The sequence below is a fragment of the Tamandua tetradactyla genome, chromosome 15, assembly GCF_023851605.1.
Source record: "Tamandua tetradactyla isolate mTamTet1 chromosome 15, mTamTet1.pri, whole genome shotgun sequence".
NCBI classification, from domain to species: domain Eukaryota; kingdom Metazoa; phylum Chordata; class Mammalia; order Pilosa; family Myrmecophagidae; genus Tamandua; species Tamandua tetradactyla.
Genome location: NC_135341.1, coordinates 58,557,810 through 58,581,714, shown reverse-complemented (window position 1 = coordinate 58,581,714; position 23,905 = coordinate 58,557,810). Strand labels below are relative to the sequence as shown.

Genomic DNA, 23,905 nt, shown 5'->3' with positions numbered 1-23,905 from the left:
ATTTCATTTATGGGTAAAAAGTGACAATGGGAGAATCCAAGCTTTTCCTCAGAGAAATGTACAATGGAGTTTCCTGCTTTTTGAAAGTTTGTAACACTGTATTGCTAAACGAATATTGTAGGCCAAAAATAAGAGCCCATCTGGAATTTTATAATTAATTTTTTTCTCTGCCAAAGAATCTTTTTCCATTGTAATGGCTGCATTCCATCCCATTACTACTTCAGACCATGGGATTTCTCATGGCCCTTTATGTTTTGTAACTATATGAATTATATAAAAATCTGGAAAATGTTTGGAAATACTTGGAAGCTTAGCAACAGAAATAGTATATAATGCACCCACACACATAAACACCAAGCTTCTCAGCACACGCATACACTCACACACACACACACACACACACACACACACACACACACACACACATGTCCAACCTGCACCAAAGACAATAATTGGAAACAAGTCTCTGAAAAAAAGGAAACATTAATAAGATTTGAATTCATTATCATCATATGAGGATTGACAAATGCTTTCCCCCTGCCCCATATAAACAGCAAATGCCCCAAAATAGTTTGTTCAAGAACATACAATGGAATTTAAAAGATGTTCTGACTTTGAAAGAGAAGAATCTAGAGGTGAATGGAATTTAAGATGGTCTTTTTATTTATATAAACTGTTTTTTTAAATGCCTTAATGAGTATAAACACCTCCCCCACAATGAAAACCAAATATTTTAACATGGAATACTGTCTTTTTAAAAAAAAAAAAAAGTGGAGCACTTTAAAAACATTTCTATCTTCTTTAATAAACATAGGGCACAGCACATAGCTCAGTTATGGTGAATGTTAAAATGAAAATCATTCAGTAAAGTAAAGAGAACAGAATGGAAATCACCATGACTATCTACTCATTGTGTATACATCCTAGTTTTGATAACTTGAAGGTAGCACAGGCAATTAAGACTCACTTTTGGCCCACATCTTTTTGTATTTGATAAAATAATCAAAAATGTCATTTTCATCGAAAAGCATGTGAGGTCTTTACTGACAGAAAAACAATAGCAGCACTACCTGTTTTATAGATACAGCACTTTCAAGGTGCCAGGCACTGTTTCAAATGATTAACGTATATTAATGCTTTTAGCCTTCACTAATACCTTTTGAACTGTAAATAAGATTCTTTTCGTTTTACCAATGAGGAAACTGAGCTACAGAGAGGTTAATAACCAGCATTTGACAGGAGCCCTCTGGCATGAGTTCAAGTCACTAACCACTGTTCTCTGTTAGTTCTTTCTCAAACAGTAATATATGCCCTGTGCACAAAGTTGAAATACACGTATACATGTTCCTATCTCAGGCTCTGACCCAGTACTTGGGAAAGATGGTGCAGTATTAAATGATAACAAAGAGAAGTCTCTATCAAAGTAAACTTTTATTTGTTTATTTATGTATTTAACATGGGCAGGCACTGGGAATCAAACCTGAGTCTCAGGTGTGGGAGGCGAGAACTCTGCCACTGAGCCACCATGGCCCACCCTAAACTTTTATTTTTTTTGAACATGATTTCATTCTTGAACTATAGCATCCTGTATTTCTCAATTTACAAAGCTGGGAGGGTTTAGAATATTAGAAATAGAACGTTATGACTAGGTTTTGTTTCTTTGCATCAGCCAGGAGTGTGATAAGCAAGAACTGAAAATGAGTATGGCTGGTTGGGGCTGTGGCACACGAATACGATTATAACCAACAAAAGACAATAGCAGTCCACACTCAGTGATGTCAGCGATCTTCACGCAGGCCCAATTCTGTCCCATCTTCTAATAATTAAAGAGGAGTGGAAAACCTGATTCTTACATGAAATTTCTCAACTTTGAAATTATGTTGCCATGAATGAAATAAATTTTAAAATATATAGAAACAGTGTTGCTCAAAGAGATCACATCCAGTGGCCGAACACAAGTAGTACATGGACCATTAGTCGTTTGCTCATCAGGGTGCAAGATAGAATATGGAACAGTTGCTTCCAACCTTGTCTGTGCAGTGAAACCACCTGGAGCTTTCAAAAGGACAGCTTTTGGGGGACTGAAGTATCACCTGGGCATTGGGGTTTTAAAAGTTCCCCCAGGTTATCCTAATGTGCAGTCAGGGCTGGGAACCACAGGCAAAGAGGCTGAAAGTTTGCAGGCCAGTAAGGAGAGGTCAGAAGGCATGATTTTGATCAGGGAGTTAACCTGTGTACAGGGGACTCACCTGTATATAGTGACTCTGAGGAATGTTCCAGCAGCTCACCTGAACCATTTGCTCTCTCCCTTCCTCTACCTACACATCCAAAGAACTATTTCTTTTCCCTCCAGTCCATCTCTCCCTACTTATATAAGGTCTCTCTAGTTATAGAACTCCAGTTATTGACTCTTAGACTTTTTGAAGATCTATCTTTAGTTGTTACTTTCCTGCAAGGAGAGTCTGCTGCCACCACCTATCCTCAACTCCACAGTTTCCTTTAGCCCATTTCCCAGGTCAGCTCTATCCTCCTCAAGCCATTATCATCCATCAAGAACACAGACCACCCCTGAGCAAAACACCAAATCAACCTGTAAGCAAAAGCATTGGGTGTTACAAATACGGTGCCTTCAGGGGAAGTGCCCCTTGAGGTGTCAACAATCCATCTGGATAGTTGCATTTATGTTTTAACTTAAAGATGTGACTTACAGATTGAAGAGAAGCCTAGAAGGAAAGACAAAAAGAGAAAGAAAGAGATGAGATAAAGTTAAGTTAATTTTATAATTTTGCAATTTGATCCAAGAGAGATAGCACAGGACCAGATTTTCTGTGATCCCGACATGTCAATTAATCAGATAAATCTCTGGAAAAGTAGACCATTGAAGTGGACTGCCTTGTCTCCATTCCTGATCTCTCCTCCTTTCCGTTCTCAGGAGCCTCTCTGGAAAGAAGCCTAAAGGTCCATAAGAAGTAGTGTTGTCATGTCATACTTTTGAGAGAGGGCTATTTCTATTAGTTTGAAAGATGCAGAAAAAGAAGGATAGGTATCAACTGATAAAACACTGTTCTAAAACTCTCAGCGATTTCATGCTTAAATCCTAATGCCAGATACCCAAAATGATGGGTGAGCAGGCTGGGTCTGTCTTTTCACCACTTTAGAGGCCATTTATTAATTCCTCTATGCAATGAATTAATGCATGCCACCAATGTATCTTGAGTATCTGCCACATTCCAGCTGCGTATCTGAACCCTCAGCCAGGATGTATCAGTTCGGAAATTCTTATGTCTTTGATCTTTATTGCCAAAGGAGGAGCAGAGCCCTAGTACTAATAACACAAGAACAAAAAGGTTTTATATTATATTTTCATCCATTTATTCAATTACTATTTATTGAGGACTTATATTTTATCAGTTACCTTTTTTACACTCTGGGAACTAATAGATGCATTTTTAAAAGTCTTCTCTTATGTAAAAGTATTATAATCAAGCACATTTCTTAGAAACCACTTCTGAGTTTGGGGTTCATTCTTAAATATGTGGAAATAGAGATGGAGAGAGATATGTTCACACAGAAGCGTACCTGCATTCCTTGAGGTTGCATATGTACATCGTTTATGTTATGAGAAAATTTCAGCTCTCCGATACTAGGTTACCTCATGTACAAAATGGAAGTGATAATATCTAAAATTGTTGTGAGATTTAAATGAGATGTTATAAAGTGCACTTAGTACAGAGCCCAGCACAGAGTATTTCACCCTTATTTTCATTATTATGTAGAATACAGTGTGTATATTTTGGACACTAGAGCAGTTTTATACACAAACCAGGAAGTTTAAGCTATCCTGCAGAAACTTCCTGCTCTCCAGCTTTCCCTCATTATTTTGAGGATGGAATTCATCCCCCTGTAATGCTGTGGCACTTTAGACAATGCAGCTTCTCAAAGGATAGTGCCACCAGTTTGAAAATAGGTAACAAGAAGTCAACTCTGTCATTTCCAAGAAAAGAATATCTTAAAATAATAAATCTCAAAAGATCTGAGGTTACTGATACTCACACTGGTTTGGCTTCCTAGAAGAGGCTGCTTTGGGTCAGGAGTTTCCTTTTGTCTTTTTTTCTTTTTTCTTTTCCCATCCTTTCCTTCCTCCTAAGGACAGGAAGTAAACTCTCTTAGGTTGGCTTTTTTTTCCCTCTATGTGTATTTCAAGCCCAGAGGGAAATTTGTGTTTCCTGTTCCTCAGGACAAGAAATTGATATAAAATGAAGAGGAGGAAAATTCATTTCCCCCTCACCAGCAGTTTGGGGAAGGAAGCTTAAATTATGTCCTAAAATCCGTATTTTTCCTGTATGTGGCATTTATTAAATGATTTAAGAATCGTAGTGTGCAGGGGAAGGGAAAGCTTCTAGGGATTTATAGGGAATGTGTTTTTAACATGGTGTAAATGTGTCTGCAAAGGGAAAAAAATTCTGTTCCTGGCCTGTCCCACTGTTAATTTTGTGTGTGTTTGAAAACATTTCCAAGGTCATGTTTCTAAGGGTAGGATTTGAAAGCAGTGATTACACTACCTTTACAATTACCCAGTTTCTCTATGGAGTTCTGGCATTCTCTAAACGACATGTCTTTGTGAACCTTCTTGATCTTGTTGTTTATTTGTCCCTTTTGGAAAAACCATCGGCTCACCTATTTTTTTTTTCCTACTGAGTAACATTGTTCTGGGGCCCTTTTGTAAAGTCATAATAAACTAGGCAAGAGACCAGCAGACTCTTGACACAAAGTCCTTTATTGATCTGAAGCCCATGCTGTGCTAAGCTCTCCTTAAAATCCTATAGCGTAAAACTCCAGCTCCTCAAAAAAAGCCAAAGCATTGACACCAAAACACCGACATGACACTCTTGTTTTCATAGCAACTTTGAAATATTTAGAAAAGAGAATCCTGCCTTATTATGATAATGATTACCGTCTCTTTAGTTTGGTGACTTGTGCATGCACCATTTTCCAGGTCTCTCTTGAAATGCAATATTTTGTGCTGCTATGTCCCAAAGGGCACAAAGAGCAGACCAGTATCCCAGTTTTAGGGTTAGTGTTGTAAATTCCCAAGACTCTGCTCCTTAAACTATATTATAACGAATGGTTATTTTAAAAGAGATGTGAGGAATTTTTTGTGAAAGACACTTGTGTAGGAGTGATAGTGCCTGAAGATATGTAGCTGCCTGGTTAAAAGAAGCAGAAGGTTTTAAATTTTTAATCAGTTTGCTTATTTAATCATTCATTCACTCACTTATTCTCCTTCTCTCAGTGGCTAATGTGAGCCAGGAAGTGTAGTAAATCCTGGTGATACAGCTATGTGCGAAACCACTCTATACTCTATTATCATGGCATTTACAGTCTATTAGGGCAAAAGAAAATATTCTGCTAAACAAATAAGTGATAAAGTAATTCACAGATTTTGCATAATGTGGTGAGAGGCATAAGCAGCATGCAATGATCAAGGCTAATGGAAGAGAGGAGGAAGCCAGCTCCTCTACGTTCCGGGTGACGAGCCTGCCAGGCAGAGAGAACAGCAGGTGCAACAGCCCTGAGGCAGATGCCGTGGTGTGGTGGGCAGCAGGAGAATTAGTGCAAAAACTGTTCAGAAGTCCTACATGTAGCATGATCAGAAAACATTATATGTCCTATATTGTTTTATGTGACCTCTGCCTCAACCCCCTCCACTTTAGTCTTGACCTGTAAAGTTCTCGAACTCACCCTTTACTTACCTGTCTCCAAATCTTTGTTCAAACTAGAATCCCATTCTCCCCTCAGCTCTGAATGTTATCATGTTGAACAAAACAAAACAAAAACAGAGGAAAAAAAAAAAGATATATGCCTTGTGATTGTGTGGTTCTATTGATATGGAATTCTAGAATAGGAAAATCTCATCTATAGTGACAGAAAGCAGATCAGTGGTTGTCTGGGACCTAGATTTTGGGTGGGGGTGGAAGATTTATTACAAAGAAGCACTAAGGGAAATATGCAGAGTAGCAAAAATGTGCTGTTTCTTTATTATGGTCATAGTTACCCAGGTGAATATATTTGACAAAACTTAACAAACTATACATTGATATGGTGCACCTGTCATACACTTGACTGAAGTTGATTTAAAAAAAATAAAAAATGGAAAAAACGGAAAGTACAAATTTGTTCTCTCCATTATCTGTAACCTGATCAGAAATAAGCATGCCTCCCACATCTTGCTCTGTGCTGTAGGTTTTTGTTGTGAAAAACAGACCCCAAACGGCCTTTAATGAGAATTGTAGTGTTAAATCGTGGCGTCTCCATTGGGTTTACGTGTTCCCTTAGGAGAAAATCTGCATCTTATTTGTCTTCTCCTACCGTAGCATGTAACTCAAAACCCATAATAGGAACCTACTGAATATTTGTTAAATCAATAGCAATAGAGCAATATTTTTTATATTTACTTCTTGCTTGGTTCCCAGAAAGGAGAGACCAGACATGGAATAGATTTCCGGGGGGTAAAGAATGAATGGACTGGGCAGGCCATGGTGGCTCAGCAGGCAGAATTCTCGCCTGCCATGCTGGAGACCCAGGTTCAATTCCCGGTGCTGCCCATTAAAAAAAAAAAAAAAGAAAAAGAAATGAATGGACTGTTCTGGCATTGAAGTCCATATCCTGGCTCCATGTGTAAAAACTGGGGCAGAATATGTTTCTATCTAACTTCTTCAAGCCCATGTTTACTTATTGATTTACTGAAATGCTTGTGACGGTTTCTCTGTTCTCCAATGGGTAAATGCTAGGCAGACCTGGCATCATCCTTCCTAATGACCCATTGTATCTCCATAGAGAGTCCGTAGTAGAATCAGCATTGGCAGTCCACAAAGAGATGGGCACAGCAGCGTAAAAGGAAGGTGGCTATTATGTTCCATTATTATGTCGAGTGAAAGAAAATCAAAGGAGCAGAGTGTCTATTGCATAACTGCCACTCGGTTGTTAAGGGGGAAAGCTGTGTAAATCACCCCTCCTGTGCTAATTTTTGAGAAACCCTTTTCCCCCTTCCTCTACATCCTCTCCCTATGCCAGTTTTGGTGCTGTCAACTGACCGGGTTACCTGGAATATTAGCTTTGTAAAATATGGCGCAGAATTTCAACAATTCCTTCCAACCCATAACACTTTCAAACTGTGACTCCAAATAGTCCTGTAAAAATAGCCCATCTTTATAACTCCTGGGGGACTTCTTATTTTAATCTGAAGCCTTCAGAAATGGTTTAGTTTTGTGGAAATGATGGGGAATGTCTGCTCTTAGTTAGCAGTTTTTGTGTTCAAGGGCAAATCAACCTCTGTGCTTGCTAACTCTAATTTTCCAAGGGTTATGAGACTTTAATTTGATTCTTTATCCAGCCTGCATAAAATGTTCACTGGAATTTGCATAATACATTTGTTGTATAATCACTTTTAACATTGGCTACCTGCTTCCTCAAATGAATATTGCTTTTTAAGAAGATATATTAATGTAGGACCAATTTGAACTTAGTAACTAAACAGAATTAGATGTATCTCTGAAGGACAAGCATAAAAGAGAGGGGGAAGAAGGGTATGTACTTGTTCAGAAATTGGCTATTATGTAAAAATAGCCCCGATCCTGTATTTTCAAATATTCGTTTTGCAAAAATAAGCAGGGAGAGGAGTGCTGTCTTTAAAAACATGAAGATTTGTTATGTGCCAAAGGAAAGACACTTGTTTTGCTTGTCTTTTAGAATGTATCTAAAATAAATAGATTAAATTAGGGGGCTGGATTTCAACACAATCTAAGAAAACAGGTGAGGGAGCTGAAGAGGCGTGTGCCTTAGACTAGATGCTTTCAATGAATTAAATTCATTCAGTACCCAGAACCAATATGTAAGTTAGGTTCTATTTTGACTCTTGTTTTTGCCCGAATATTCTCTGCCTAAAAACCCATTGCTATCAAATAGCAGACCTAGGATTTGAGCCCAGACTCTTCGATACCAACATCTCTGCATTTCAACCATACCAGTTTTCCAAAAAAGCACTTGTCCAGCTTGCGCAGCTGTGGGAGACTGGGTATTCCTTAATATTGGAATTGTCCAGGTGGAACCTGGATAAGTGTTTGGGGAGATTTGAAGATCAGCTAGAAGTCAGATGGGATATCTTTTAAGATTTGTACCTCCCTGCAATTTTATGAGAAGAGTGGGTACATTCCCAACCTTATCGTAGACCTGAGAGTCTACATCTTTAATGTGCATGCAAATCACCTGGGGATCTTGTTCAGATGTAGCCCTGGCACAGTAGGCCTGAGTGGGCCTGGAGCTCTGCATTTCTATCTAGCTCTCAGGTAATGGCAACACTGCTGATCCTTAGACCACACTTAGAGCAGAACCCCTAGATGAGCCACTTACCTTATTGCTCCTGGCCCAGAGCCTGGTAAGGTCAATTACACTTAAATATCTTGGTCACAGTTTTCTAAGACAGTGAAATCTTATTATCTTTGCACAATTAGGACTCCTTGAACAAGCTCTCCCTTTCAGAGAGAAGACCTCATCTGTAAGTCAGGTCTCAACACTTATTTCAGAGGACACAAGAGAGTTTGATACCCTCAGCTAGCACACTTCTTAGAGTTATAGTAACATTTCCTTGGGGGAAAGCATGGCTTTGACTGTTGGAAAAAATTCCACTTTCAACTTATTATAAATAATTATATGTTTCTGCATATAGTGACATGCCAATCCAAACACTTAGTGTCTTTTTTGAATCACATCTCAAATTTTGTCTTAGAATATCCTGATATATTTCAAAAATTCCATTGAGATGGATCAAGCTTAATTACAAGGAGAAGGAGAATGGGCTTCCAATTCCTTGACTTTCAGGAGGTGTTTTTTGAATTAGATTTAGCTGCTTTCTGTTATCTGTGGCTTGCAATACAGAAGACCCCTTTTTTGAAACACAGTTTAATTAAAAAAAAAAACTTAAAAGCACGCTCTAGAATCTAGAAGCCTATGAAAATATAGTCTATTCCTAATTATTCATTTTAAAAATAACTCGAATTGTGGAATAAAATGAGCTGTGCAAGTTAGGAAACATTTGACTAAGCCATTTTGCAGAGCTCAGAAATCTTTAGGAAAGTGTTGGGTAATAGGCATGATGAAATAAATGATAGATTGCCAGGATTATAGAGATCAATATTCATTAGGCAGGAAGGGCAGCCACTTACATGTGTTGTTAAGAGAAAAGGTAGATTATGCAATTCTGTGCATAGTCTAATATCATTTTGGTTAAAAATAAAGGGGAAAACATTTTAATTAAGTTTATCTATGGGTGATAATATCATGGCTAATTTCTTTACATTGACTATGATTTCTACAATTTTATTGTAGAAATTAGAAGACAGCACCACTATTTACCTTTCTTTATTTTTTGCTTTTTTTTACCACTATTTATTTTTTTAGCCAAAAAAAAAAAAAAACAACTCATACAAAACAAAAACCCTGATACTTGGAGTGCCATCTTCAAAGTCTAACACTAGAAGGTTTTCATTTCAAAATTTCCAATAGCAGAAATTATATTTTTATTAAGCTATAAATTCTTGAGTGTTCTAGTACATGCAATAGTGAGAGCTCATGATTTAGTTCTAGATTCATTTCAAGTCAGGAAATTAGAAGTAATCACAGGACAATGTCTTGGGAAGGCAGAACAGAGTAATAGCATCTGGATGGAGAGGTAGGAGACTCACATTTCACTAACTACTCTCCTGTTTGTCTTGAGTTTTTTTTTGCACTATGTGCTTGTGTTGCTCTCAGTTGCCCATATGTATACTTAGGTTTCTATTTTTAAATTATAATAGAAATTTGAATTGCGCTTGATATGCTGGGTGGAGTGAAAGGAAGTAGTTTGGAGTCCAAGTAGATGTAAAAGCTACCACATCTTGTTCTGTTGGGGACAGTACTTGTGTACATTCATTTAAGAATATTTGGAAGAAGGTGTATAAACAACGGGTCTGAAAAATGTACCCATTAAAGTGTGGATATAAATTAGATTCATGATTGTAATTAAACTGGAGCTACTAAAGGATTTAGAAGTGAGTTTTGCAGAGGTTTAGATGAGGGAATTATGGATGGAGTGCCTTTCCTTGTTCAAAGGCATGCAGGACTTTGTATGGAAACTTAAGTGACAAATTGATGAAGAGAATATCCAGAAAATAGGGTAGAACAAAAAACGGAGGCTCACAGATAATGTGTGCTTCTGAGAAGTGCTGGCATGTATGCAAGATTTATTTTCTCTTCCTTCTCTTCTGCACAGAACTTTTCAATGTATCCCTCTGGAAGGTTGCCCAGTTTTACTACCAAGTCCATCCTCTAGGTTGGATGGAAGATGGGGAGAGGTGGGACTTTGTTTCTGCTGTAGAAGAGTTTGTTTCTGCCATTGAAGAATGAGTAAGACTAAAAACATGCTTCCCACAGCATTTTCTGGAGCCTTTTGAGTATAGGGGTGGATAAAGTATTGAGGAGGGAACTGGGTTTGTCTTCCCATTGATTCTCAAACACTCCTCTGATTGAAGAATAGTCTGCACTCCTATCCTTGTCTTTGTGACCAGAGCAGAGAGAGGAAAGGAAGAATGGGGTGGCTGGAAATGAAATCATTAGCTACTGTGTTTTGGGGATTCTAGAGCTGTCATTAAAGTTTTCAGTTTTAGCTTGCTCACATCATCATTACCCACGCAATGGAATTGTTTGAGTTTGCTCCTGCAGTCATCATTACACATTTGTACACCCCGCTGTCCTTGATGGCAGAGATATATAGGACCAACCGTTCACATAGGACATATATTTTATTTGTATCCTTGAACACTGCCTGCTAACAAAGGCAAGCTTTGCTAGATGGTTCAAGGAGGTTAATCTGCCAATTTACAACCAAGTAGACTGCTCTCTTAATCTCTGCAATATTATAATAAAATAATAGTCCAGACAAGGACCTTGGCAAATCAGTGAGTTTCTTTAATCTTAATAAAGTATAGTGATTGCTCTAAGCCCATAAATAATGATCCCAACCCTAATTTTGACTCTATTTGGAATAAAGAAGCAATTTCTCTCATTTAAAAATCAATTGAACGGGGTGAAGGGGGAAGTGAGTCTTGGAATTTGAATTTGTGTTTGGTTTAATAAGACTTTTTGTGCAACATAAATGGAATGAGAGTGTCCCATTTTCAAGTAGCAAACCACTAAGCACTTGGCTCCCTAAATTTGTCCCTTTGTAAATTGTTTTATTCTGCTGGGACCTAATTTCTTTTCCCCAGTCTGGACTTTTGTCATTTGCCCACAGAATGTGCTGCTTTTGCCCTTCCCTGGAAGAAAGATTTGCCGTTTTAGAATCCTAGCACTTTTTTTCCATCTTTTGTGGATTCTTCTTTACCTTGTATTTAACATCAGTGAGTTCAAATGTACACACAAATGGAAAAAGAAACAGAAAGACTGAAAATCCATACGTACCTAGACACCTCAATAAAATTTAGACTGGCTAATTTCACTATCATACAGCTCTGTTGAACAGAACTGTACCCGTAAAACCAGGTGTACTCCACTGTATGAGATTAGTTCAATAAATAAAGATACTTTTGACCCTCTGCCATTTTACTCTATTTATATTTGTTTCTAATCAACCCAACTAGGGCCATGTTACAGTCTTTTTTTTTTGGAAGGAAGGGACCTGTCTTTTTTGTTTGTTTTCCCCACAGTATATTCCTTGTACATAGTAGGCACTTAGTAAATTAAATAATAATAGGATTGTTCTATCATGGCTCACAAATGTCCCTAATAACAGGTGAATCCTAAACTGAAAGCTTATATCTTTTTTTAGTGTTCCTGGTACTGAACTATAAGAATGTTGAGGCATTAAGCTCAAACATCAGGGAAACCTAGCAAAGCGGTCAGCTTGCCACATGATGGCCATGTTGCTGGTTTTACTCACCTCTGCTAAATTTCTGATGGCTGCAGTCATTTACTCCGGGAAATGCATATGCTGTCCCTTTTCAGCATAAAATATTTAGATCCTATTTTCTAATGATGTTTCAAAGTCCGGGTCATTTGAGATTTTAATGGTTTAGAATTTTTCGTTTCCTCCAAATAAGCACTCTTGTCTCTAGTTTCTGCATTCTAGCAGGCTGCCTTTTGCTGTTTTTCATTCGCAAATCTAAGTTAGGCCATATGGCTAGTGTATCGGTTCATCAGTAGTGCCCTTTCTCCACCATAATGCTCGCTTACAGGAAATGGATGCAATGGGAGACAGTGAAGAAATGACTGTGGGTTTTCTAGTTCGATTGTTTTTATAAATGGAAATGTTGCAATGAAATTATCAGTGCTGTCATTCGACTGCCTTCTTCGATCACATAATGTAGGGAACCAGGAAATCCAATAATAAAAAGAGAGGTTCAGCCGCCACTCAATAGTTTAGCATTACTTAGCTCTGTAAGAGGAAGCCAGCAGAAATATAGAGGCTTGGAGCAGCCCTAGACTCCATCGGACTTCCTGTAAACCTCTCCTCCCTCTGTGCAAACCACTTCCCCCTTCCTGCAACTCTAGCTTCCCACTAGGAGCCTCAACTACCGCAGAATGTTGTTAATCCAAAGCAGAAGGAGGGGGAATTTATGAAAGGGCAAGTCTCAAACATCTTCAACTGTTAAATTTGAGTAGAGTTTCAGCTGAAAGTGTAATTCCTAGACAAAGTGTTATATACTGTTTAGAAATCACATTTGACTCACAGCTGGAATGTCTTGGAGAGAGGTTGGGTGTTATACCAAGCCATCTGTATTTCAAGTGGGCTTTTAAGGCAGTTGTTCTGAAGAGGAAAAAACAATGCAAATGTTGTGAAATCCAGTATACAGTTACACTCTGAGAGCAAATCTCCCTTGGCTAACTCTAGATGCCTCTGCAAATTTGAAGCAGGAGTTCTGGTTTTATCATTTCCCCCCCACAGGAAGAACAATCCAACGTTGGTTAATACAGAGCATTTTAAATAGAGCGTTTAAGGGGCTAGCAACAACAAGAAGTATAAAATAAACTGCCAGAGGTGGGGAAGAGACTTTCAATGAAATTCCAAATGCATGGGCCACATAGCTTGAAAAACCTCTGGACACAGAATTCTGGTAGTGTTTCTAAATGTTTACACATATATCTTTCTCTTTTTCTATAAAGTTCCCACGCTTGTAGTGCAATAAAAATAGCAAAGCATTAAACCAGCAGCACACAAGGTTTAGAGCATTTCAGGAAAGCATTGATTATATCTGCCCCTGGAATGAGTACATTTGGTGAATGACCTAATTAGCGTAGACTTGGTTCTTTTTCACTGCTCTGCTTCCTGTTAATCGCAGAACTGCTGGCCTTCTCCCCCTGACAAGGAAGAAAAACAAGGATGGTCTGTGTGGAGAAAACAGTGACTTTGACTTTTAATTCATTTGAACCTGCTGCCAGGCATAATTGTGTAACTGAGAGCATGAGACGGGTGGGCTGGGAGCCACTTGGGTCCGAGTTTCAAAACGGTGAGCATTCACCAGTGTGCTGTCAAGGATTGTAGCAGTTACCATAAAGCATTATTAGCTGGAGCTTAACTAATTTCCCTTCCCTTCTCCACACCAGATGTAGCTACACGGGTTCCTGTTCACATACTTGAGTATTTGCCATTAAGGAAAGCAAAGTGAAACCAAACTGAAGTTGCTTTATTCCTTCGTGAATGCAGTCTCATATTTGTTCTTTAGGAGAAGTTTCATATTTCATTTTGTTTTCTTCTGATGGTGATGTAGCATATGCTGTCAGGTAGAACTCAGGAGTGGAATGTTTATTTGGAGAAGTGAAATATTTTTCAGGATTGCTGGAGACATTTTGACCTCTGAACTTTCCATTTTAACCAGTGAAAGCAAGCGTGCTTGAAAAACTCCTAACTCGAAATGTTTCAAATACAGTGGCTTATCCTTTATTTATCATTTTGTTTCACGGGCTTAGTTCCCCTGTTAGCTTGAAGCCATCAGTACAGGAGATGTTTGTATGGAGGTACCACTTTCTCTCTTCTCTAAATGGCAAGTTGCGTTTGACTTTTTTGTAATTGCACTTTTCTTAACATTCACACGAAACTTCCTCGATTCAGAGAAAGCTCAGCATTTCATGCCCTCACAGAGATTTCTTCTATTTGGATTGGAGTTCAGCCTTGGAGATCTGCAGGGTGATTTTGTAATGTCCTGTGTAATGTGTGGGGGTGGAAGGGAGGGGATGCAGCACTAGGCTTGCAGTCATGAAAATCCCGAGCTGCCTGGCTGGGTGGCGGCAAGGCTAACCAGCTCCAACTGCTTAGCATTTATATTACTCTTTATTGTCAAAACGTATTAATGGACATTTTTATTAGTTGATCCCCACTCTAGTCCCATGAGATAAATGAGCATCTTTTAAACATGCTTTCAATTTAATTCGACAAATATTTATTAAGCACAATGACTGCATATAAAAACAAGTAACACATGGTAAACAAGAGGGCTCTTTTTTGCTTCCTTCCTGTGACAAGGAGTGAAGGGGAAGGTCTTTCTTTTAGCAAAGTCCAGCATTTCTAAACGTGTTCTAGATTGGGCCCCCTCCACCTTCTCAGGACCTTTGTTCAATGTTACCCCCTGCCCAACTGCAGCTTTGATCTCTTGTTTTTGTTTGACCTTTCCCATCAAATACAAAAATGCTAAGAACAGTGGCTGTCCTATAGTAAGTGCCTAATAAATATTTGTTGAATGACCTGAATGAATGTCCTGTAGGTCTCTATCCAAGATCCACATGGGACTTAAATGAAAAAGTAATGTGTGTGTGTGTTTGTGTGAATGTCTGTGTGTTTGAGATACCTGCACCCCCGCCCTAAGTTGTTGGTTTCGTTTTCTTGGGCATGGATCCCGAGCATTGGCATTTTTTTTAGAGATGAAAGTGGTTCCGATGTCCTAGGAAGGTTGAAAACCATAGTGTCTCCTATCTCAAAACAAACAACAACAATTCATTTGAAGTCACTTGCCCTTCTACTTAAGGCTGTCTCGTAATCCTCCTTTCCTATCAAGATAACTTGAGAGAAGCCCGCAAGCACTCTGTCCCTGCTCATCTGCCTGATTCTTTCACTACCCAAACAGGCTTCTGATCCCACTACTTGCATCAATCAAATCTTGATAAAGATGTCCATGTGCCTAAATACATGGGATATTTTTTAAGCTTTCATCTTTTTCACACACTCTCAGTAGCAATGACTTTTCTCTCCTAATTGAAACATTCTTCTTTTGTCTTTTGAGGCATCCTATTCTCTTTATTTCCTTCTTCCTCTCTGATCCTCCTTCACTCTCCTTTGAGATTTCATTTTCTTACCTGACACATAAATGTTGTTGTTGTTCAAGCCCCAAATCTGGATCCTTTATTTTCTTCCCCTAGGCACTTTCATCTTTGTAAATACTATCTTTAAGCTGTCGACCTCCTAATTTATGTTTCCAACCCTGTCCCCTTTTTTGAGTGCCAACTTTATATATCCACTACTTGACATTTCTATTTAGATGTCTCACAGGTATTTCTAACTCAACATGCCTCAAATCATCATTTCAATTTCCCCTTTCCCCTGTCAGAGTCTCCTCTTGTCTCCCCATTTCAGTAAATCACATCTCCATCAGCCCAGTGGCTTATGTCAAACAACAACAGAAAACAGTAGTTTCTGTTTGTCTCTATCTCCCTTACCCCAACCCTTTCCTTCACCAAGTCCTGTTAAGTCTACCTACAAAACATAGCTCGAATCAGCCAGTTTGCCCATCCACTTTATTGCCAGCTGACATTCATCTGGGTTGCTGCAATAGCCCCTAAATGTTCTCCCTGATTCCATTCTTGTTCTGCCAGCCCTTTTGCCTCCCCCACAATTCCTTCTCCAGGCAGAAGTCAGCTATAGTGATCTTTTGAAAATTGCAGCTCATTTCATGTCACTCCATTGCTTAAAACTTTCAGTAATAGCAGTTAATAGATTCTATGTTATATGCCCTCATGTTCTTTCAAGAAAGGAACACCATTTCATAGCGATAGATTCATTTGTATGGTTATTTGTTTAACGTCCAGCTGTCAACTCAATTGTGAGCTGCATAAAGGGGGATTCCAAAGTTGATTTGTTCACAGCTCCATATCCTATACCTGGCACAGTGCCTGGTGGAGAATTTTCATTGTCGAATGAAGGACTGAGAATAAGAATGGATCAGGATGATTAACCAAAGTATGAGGGAGGTGGGGGTGTCTGGTCAAAGCTCAGGTAGCAAGTTCTGTGAATTCAACCGCTTCATTGATAAATATCCTATGAATGAGCTGGACTGAATCCTTTCCTGGAATTGTTTTCCTTTGTGACCTAATTCAGTATTGTAAGAATGGTTCCCTCTTCCTAATGGTCTTCAGAGGCCACTAGAAATAGTTTGCAAAGCCGGGCTACAAAGTAGTTCATTGTCTTATATATTTGGAAAGGGAATACATAGACTTGACTTCAAATCCCAGGTCTTCCAATTAAGCAGGTTGTGATGTTAGGCCAGTCACGTCACCTCACCTAACTATTCTGTGTAATGGGCATGAGGCCAACAGTACATGGAGTTGTTAATCATTTCACCATGTCAACCACCCAAGAGTAGATCTGGTACATAGGAGATGTCTTAATTTTAGCTTTGTTTCTCCTTCTCCATAATTCTCCTTGACTTCTGTTCTTTTTCTTTTTTAAAAAAATCTTACTCACTTTAGTGGATTTTAATACTCATCTTACCTCCATAGTTTGAATTTTATTTGAAGACTAGAAGTAGCGCTATTTACAAAGCAGGCTTCCTTTTGCATTAGAAAGACAAACTTCACAGCTTCTCCACCCAGCTCTTCAAGAGCATTTTATGGTGCACTGCTGTGTAACAAGTTCAGTTTAGGATAACGTGCTGGGAGGGAGACAAAGAAGATGGGATTTGAGGGCAGAAAATTAGAACATTAATTAAAAGAAGTAACACAGTGGTTTAATTCCTTTTCTCTCCTTTGGATATTTTTTGGGGTGGGTGGGTCATAATGCATGATTGGTAGCTTTATTTCAGTAACTCACCTCAGGATTTCTAAATGAGAGAAGTACAAGTGAACAGAGTGAATCCCTGACTGATAGGTGAGAAGAGGTGTAGGGTACGTATTGTGGGCTTTTTAAGTGTGCCCAACAAGGCTGCCTTCATACACGTTCTGGGGCATTTGTATTTTGAAATATTTGGGGCAGCTGACAATGCTAGTGGGCCAATCCCTGGACGTATACATCCAAGGTTATGGCATGCATGCCAAATTCCTTTTCATTGATTCTCATTTACTGCCTATTTTGTTGGCCTGGCCATATGTGCACACTCACACAGACACAAAATTGAAGAACAGAATAGAAAACAGTTGTTACATTAGTAACAACGATGTATTTCTTCATTTCTTATTTTTTCAAAAAGGTTGCATATTTATCTATTTAATCATTCTCTACCAGGACACTTAGGTGTCAAAATAGATTATTGAATACGTAATCATTGGGAGAGAGACATGGTCCTTAGTAAAAAGAGCATGTGCTTAGGATTCAAATGGTACTAGGTTCACACCCTAATGCTGTCATTCACAATCTTACTCATTTGGTCAACATATTTATTGAACACCTATTGTGTGTCAGGCACTGGTGAGGTTGTTGGGGAAAACCTTATGCAAGTTCTATCGTGGCTTTTATTAACAATCAAATTCTGGAAGCTTTGAAAATTAGAGTCAGAGATAGACTTTTCTATGTTTTCCAGGCATTTTGCAATAAACGTCATTACCAAATTAGCTTAATTAGGTTACTGGTTGTATACCCAGTCTCCAAAGCAATCTAGAAAATTTGGGAACTATTTTAGTATTTTTCTTAAAGTACCATTGATTTGGGAGCCTTCATGTTCAATGCAAGTCAGCCTACACTGATCACTTCTGTGGTCTGATAGAGGTGCTGCTGTTTGTGAGTATTACTAACAGAGGGTCTTGTGTTTTCACAGGTTATGGTTTTGTAGATTTTGACAGTCCCGCAGCTGCACAGAAAGCAGTAGCATCTCTCAAGGCAAATGGCGTGCAGGCACAGATGGCCAAGGTAAGCCTAGTGTTTGGATTTTGCTTGCGTTTTGTGTTTTTCCCTTCACATGATCAAATAGTCCTCCTTTACTGTGAGGTGACACCAAATAGAGTTTGCAGCAATTTGGATTATATTTATTAGGAGAACTAAGCCCTCCACAGTAGGCTTGGCTAGGAAGAATTTGGCTGGTTTATGTCATTATTTCTTTGTGTATACTATTAATGTGCTGTTTTGGTTTGGTTTTATTGTGGACGCTTCATTGTTGATTTATGGACACTTGTAAAGTGTTCTGTTTCACCTGAGAAAGGAGCATTTGTGTGTGCATGTGTGCCTAGGTCTTTCACTAGCAAATAGATTTGGAGTGGTGCAGGTGTTGTGAAGTTGTCTGATAAACTGTATTAAAAAATCACTCACTGTTATGTTGGTAAGAGCTGATTGTTGAATGATGACGTTGTTTGATCTGTACCCTGTTTGTATTTCTAGAATTTCACTTTGGCCTTTATAGTAGAGTTTTCCTAGATGATACTACTTTTCAGTATTCATTTATTTAAAATTTCAGGGGAAAGGTCTCTAAGATTGGAAAAACAAAATCTTTGAAGAGAATATTTTTAGTGTGTTTAGTAACTTGTGATGTAGATGGGACTGAGCAGTCTGGAATTTTCTATCTGAAATTATAATGCCTGTTTATAGCCAAGAAAATAAAAGAATCTGTTATAGTTCTGTATCCTGATTGCACTGATAGTTACTATGCATGTGATAAAATGGCGTAGAACTATAAATACATATGTTACTGATGTCAGTTCCTGGGGTTTGATGTTGTGCTGTGATTATTGTAACCATCAGAGAAACTGGGTGAAGGGCATATGGGATCTCTGGGTACTATCTTTGCAATGTCTGTGAATCTATAATTATGTCAAAATAAAAAGTTAGAAAATCGTTGTTAACATATAGATGCTTGTTAGATATTTACATCAAAATAATGGCCATTTTGGATTTGTTCATATGCAACCCAAGTTTTAAAATATTCCTTTTGATTACTGAATTTGTTTATCTCTAGATTCTCAAAAGTTTAGGTAGGGTGGCCAATAGATCTTGAAATCCTGATCTAATGTATCTATGCTATATTAATTTATAAAATTATCCTCAAATGTTCCCATAAGCACTGAGTGATATAAATCAATCATGAAAGCATCAAGTTTTTGGTCATTTGGATTTTGTTATGATTGCTAGCATTCTCTAATAACATTTTCCAACTTCAACTTCAGATAACTAGAGTGTGGGATATTTGGTTTCCTTTAACAACTTCAGTTGCCTTTTTTTAATTTTTTATTTTTTTACATGGGCAGGCACCAGGAAATGAGCCTGGGTCTCCGGCCTGGAAGGCACTCAGTTGTCTTATAAGCAAGCTGATACTGCCCATATCTGTTAACCTTTTGCAGTGGGTCACTTTCCATATAGATTGCTTTGGTGGACTCATTGCCCTCTGTGACACATTAATTATTTTTTCAAGATGGCATTAGAATTTGAAGCCTTTCAGCTATGCCATGCCCTTCCTCATCAGGATTATGCTGGGTTACTTTGGATTTGGTCAAGAACTGAGATTGATGGAGTTAACATTTCTAATTAATAAGGAAATTGCATACATGCCATGGTCTAAAGGTTACTTAGCGAGGAATCATTTGCAAATTTCCTAGGTAGCAATTTCCTATACCCGGGGAAAAAAATGGCAATTGCAGAAAGATGTTAGGCATATGCAGAAAAGTTAAAACTTGAATATTGACTGAAAGGAAACACCTATTGACAGAATTATAATAAAATGCTTAAGGAAAGAAGTTGTATTTGGAATATCTTTGATTTATTCTGTTGGTAATCTCCAAATTTTAGAACCTGCTGGATTGTGACAGTTTAGAAATAATGAGTTGTGTGCATAACCTACCCACACCCCCCAACACACACACACACACACACACACACACACACACACACGATCTTGAACAACAGGAAAAGGAAAGTTGACATTGAAATTGTGACTATATTTAGGTACTGTTATGAATATCTGCCCTCTATTTCTCAACATACTAGTGCACAAAAGAATGCTTTCACTCTCTCTCTCTCTCACACACACACACACACGCATGTGAATCAATAAAATCTCACATTGTTAGGAGGCTATTGGAGGGAAAATAGTTTTAAAAGCTAACTGAAATGAATATTTATTCCACTAGCATTTTTGTCCTTGGCCCATGGCCAAGATACACAGTAAGAATATTCCCATTGGAATTTTAAAAGCATGTATTTTATTTCTGGAGTTGCTAATTATTTGTACCTTACAATTTTGCTGTTGGTGAAGTAAATTCTTATTTACTCTTTTCACACAAACTTTGAATCTAAAGCCCACAGCTTTTGATTCACATCTGACTACTGGAAAACTTTCTGCAGTAAGCGACTCTGTCATTTAACTACCCAGAAGCAAATAAATAACCTCCCTTTGACAATGAAATGAAACAAGCTTGACCACCTGTATTAGTAGATTTCTCACTGAGCTATCAGATTTCGGAGTATTTTTTCCTTTGTCCTGGTGATAACTATTATTTATTATCATATAAACTTGCAGTCTGCAGGGTGTGCAAAACTTACACCATGTATTTTGCCATTTAAGTATCCTCTGAATCTTACCGCCTGCATCCTGGTTCTTATCAATATCCTACTATGCAGTTAGGGTGCCACATTTTAATGATTCCAGGATTTTAAAGCACCTAGGTTCCTAATAGCAACCTGGAGCAAACGTGAAACCCTCTAAGAGAATTACTTTGCTTAGCTACCTATTTCCTATGTGCACATGTGAAAAATTCAACATATTTTTTGACTAACAGGAATTAAACAGCAAATCATCTGATAAGTTGTCATTGATTGATAATAAATAACCCATCAACACAGACTTACATTTTCTGTATATTTGCTATTCTGCCAAAAATGGTTTTAGGGATCAAGGGATATTTTTCTTCTAAGGGGGTATTTTTACGATATATTATTAATACATAGCACTTAAGAGCATAGTTTTGGAGGAAGACAAACTCAGCCCTGAATCCTGACTCTGATACCACCTGACTATGTGACTTTGGCTAAGTTATTTTAATATCTCTGAACCTCTCTCATAATAATAATACCACTTAGATGATATTATTGCTATGAGAATTAAGATGTGGCATATTGCCTGGCTTATAGTAATAACTTAATAAATCCTACTACCTCTTGTTAGCTGTTAGGTATTAAATTCAGATTTGCTGCTAAACCCTCTATAAAACTCAGTGTATGCTTTAAGTGCTCTGTTTTTATAAAATCAATTTTTGAGGATTATAATAAATAGAATTAGTCAACAAACATTTTCAGGTTCCTACTAAGTGCCGGGCACTGTGCTACGTGTTGGAGAATCCACATTGAAAAATGTCTCTTTCTTAATTCTGAATTTTTAGCATTTAGTCTATCGCCTGGGATTATTAAAGCTTGGGATTCAGAATTTTAGCTGTTACCATTTCTTCTTGCCAGCCTAATGGTATTTAGAAGAAAGTCATGAGCCAAGAAATATGCATTACTATAAGCACCAAAAGAAAAGAGCTAAGGAAAGGAAAACTAGCTAACCTTACAGCTTAACGTATATGCTCACCCTTATGGGTATTTATTTTACTCATGTAAGAGGAAAGCTACAGATGGTCAATAAATGGAAGTTTCTAAGGGATATTACGAAAAATCAAGCCGTGTTCATCCTTTTGCTTTGCCATCCTTAATTGTGGCTTTTATGCACATATTCACATGATGACTTCTAAAACCTCAACTATTGTATACACAACCAAGCCAGGAAAAAGGAAAAAGGCAAAAGGAGGCCAGGGCCCAATGGCTGGTACAATCCGTTCGTTTAAAAAGCTTTTCCAGAATTCCAACCCAGAAACTTGCACTTACATCTGAATGACCAGAACAAACACATATGATTTCCTCTTAACTGAAAAAGAGTCTGGGAGTTGAGTATTTTATCAGTTCCTTTGCCTCTACAGTACAGTACTAGAGTTTAGTCCATCCTGTGGCTACCCGAAATCCATGATACAGTTCTTTCAAACATACATTTTGGATGCCATGTCATCATCCTTTCCCCAGGGGAGCCTGCCTCGAAGTGTCATCCTGTTATCACATCTAGTGACGCCGTCATCTCAGTCAGGCCCAAATACAACTGTTCTGCATGGCTCGGCAACCCATCTCTTTAAAAGACAAGTCAACTGCCCTAACACCCACAATATAGAATGATAGAGAAGCAACATGATACATGCAGTTAAAGAGGAGCTACCATTTAGGAAAGGAGAAAATGGGAAACAAGCAAAAATTACTGGTTCAAAAAATGTAAAAATCCTTCAGGGCAGGGATGGATTTCTTGTTTTGTCAGTGCATTAAGTTTTTTGGTTAACCAATCATGTAGCCTCTATCTTCTAGAAGGATCTTCCTTGTCCATGATTTCCTCTGGCTTCATTGAGGCCTCACTCAATCTATGAAGATTCGGCCTCAATCTATGAAGATTCGGAAACCTACTTTTTTCTTGGTGTAAATTTGCAGACTTGTAGAATTGCTCTGTATATTGGACAGTCACCAATTATTTCCAACTAAGCCTTGAGTTACCTCAGCGGCATTCATTACCTTATAAGTATAGCAGGCCTCATTTCCACACATGAGTAAATACAATGTATCTCTTTCTATTTCAAAGGTTTCCAGAGAAGGAGTCCCCCTACCCATCAAGGTCTTTAGATAAAGCATCATCAGATCCACTACCTAACCTGACCTTCTGGTACCCACAGATGATTCATTCCACTCTGGGATATAGCTACTAAATCAAAGTTAACTGGTCACAAAAGCAACCTTGCATCCCAGGATATGTCAAGCACTTTGACAGGGATAAGAAATAATAGTGTGTCAACCATTGCAGAGAGCCATACTGGGATCAGAGGAAATAAATTCTCTTACGAAAATCAGTGACTGCTATGGCAGTTCTCATAAGAAACCCTGTTTTTTCACCTTAGATCTGAGACAATGAGAACTCAAAACCCATGAATAAACATATGGAGGAAAATGCTTTAGGTTCAAATATCTTCTATTTATACTATTAAATTCATATTTTTTTTAAAAAAATGTATCACTTCAGTGGAGCCCTATTAGTTATTTTCCAGTAGGAGAAATGCACTAATGAAGAGAGAGGGTATATTCCATAGAATATCCTAGAACATATTTTGTGTTTGTGCAACCACTAGTCTCATGATGTGGTTTGTTGTCTATCAGAGTCACTCTTCTGAGTGCCAGTCTGGTCCGGCCAGACTCCTCTTATCTAAGGCAGTATTAGTAATTTCTTCTACTACTATTAATGGTTTTAGTAGAATACCATAGACTGGAATTGAGGCAAGAATCTCATTTTTCCTAATTTCTCAACACATTTTTATTGTACATCTACTACAAGCATTGATCTAGATGCTGAAAGCATGACAATAAATCAAACAGGATCTCATGGAGATAAACATCCTACTGGTGGAAAGCAGAACATAAACAGAAAACAGTGAGATATGATATCTTAGGTAGTGGAAAGTGATTGAAGACAAAACTAGATGGAGAATGAGGATAATCACTGAATATTGGGCAAGCAGATATTTTTAATAGAGTGGTCAGGGAAACTTCTCTGATAAGATGATATCTGAACAGAGAGAGACGTGAAAGAAATGAGGGAGGATGCTCTACATATATTTATTTTAAGAG

General features: G+C 38.1%; 1 protein-coding gene across 13 annotated transcripts in view; it reads left to right on the top strand.

Annotated features, from left to right (window-relative positions):
* The window catches only part of RBMS3 (RNA binding motif single stranded interacting protein 3), a 705,592-nt gene that overhangs the window by 274,206 nt on the left and 407,481 nt on the right, over positions 1-23,905 (top strand). For all 13 annotated transcript variants that reach the window (XM_077129934.1, XM_077129932.1, XM_077129938.1 and 10 more), the window contains one exon: positions 18,048-18,139. In XM_077129934.1, coding sequence (XP_076986049.1) covers positions 18,048-18,139 — 92 coding nt within the window. The remainder of the gene's footprint in view (positions 1-18,047; positions 18,140-23,905) is intronic.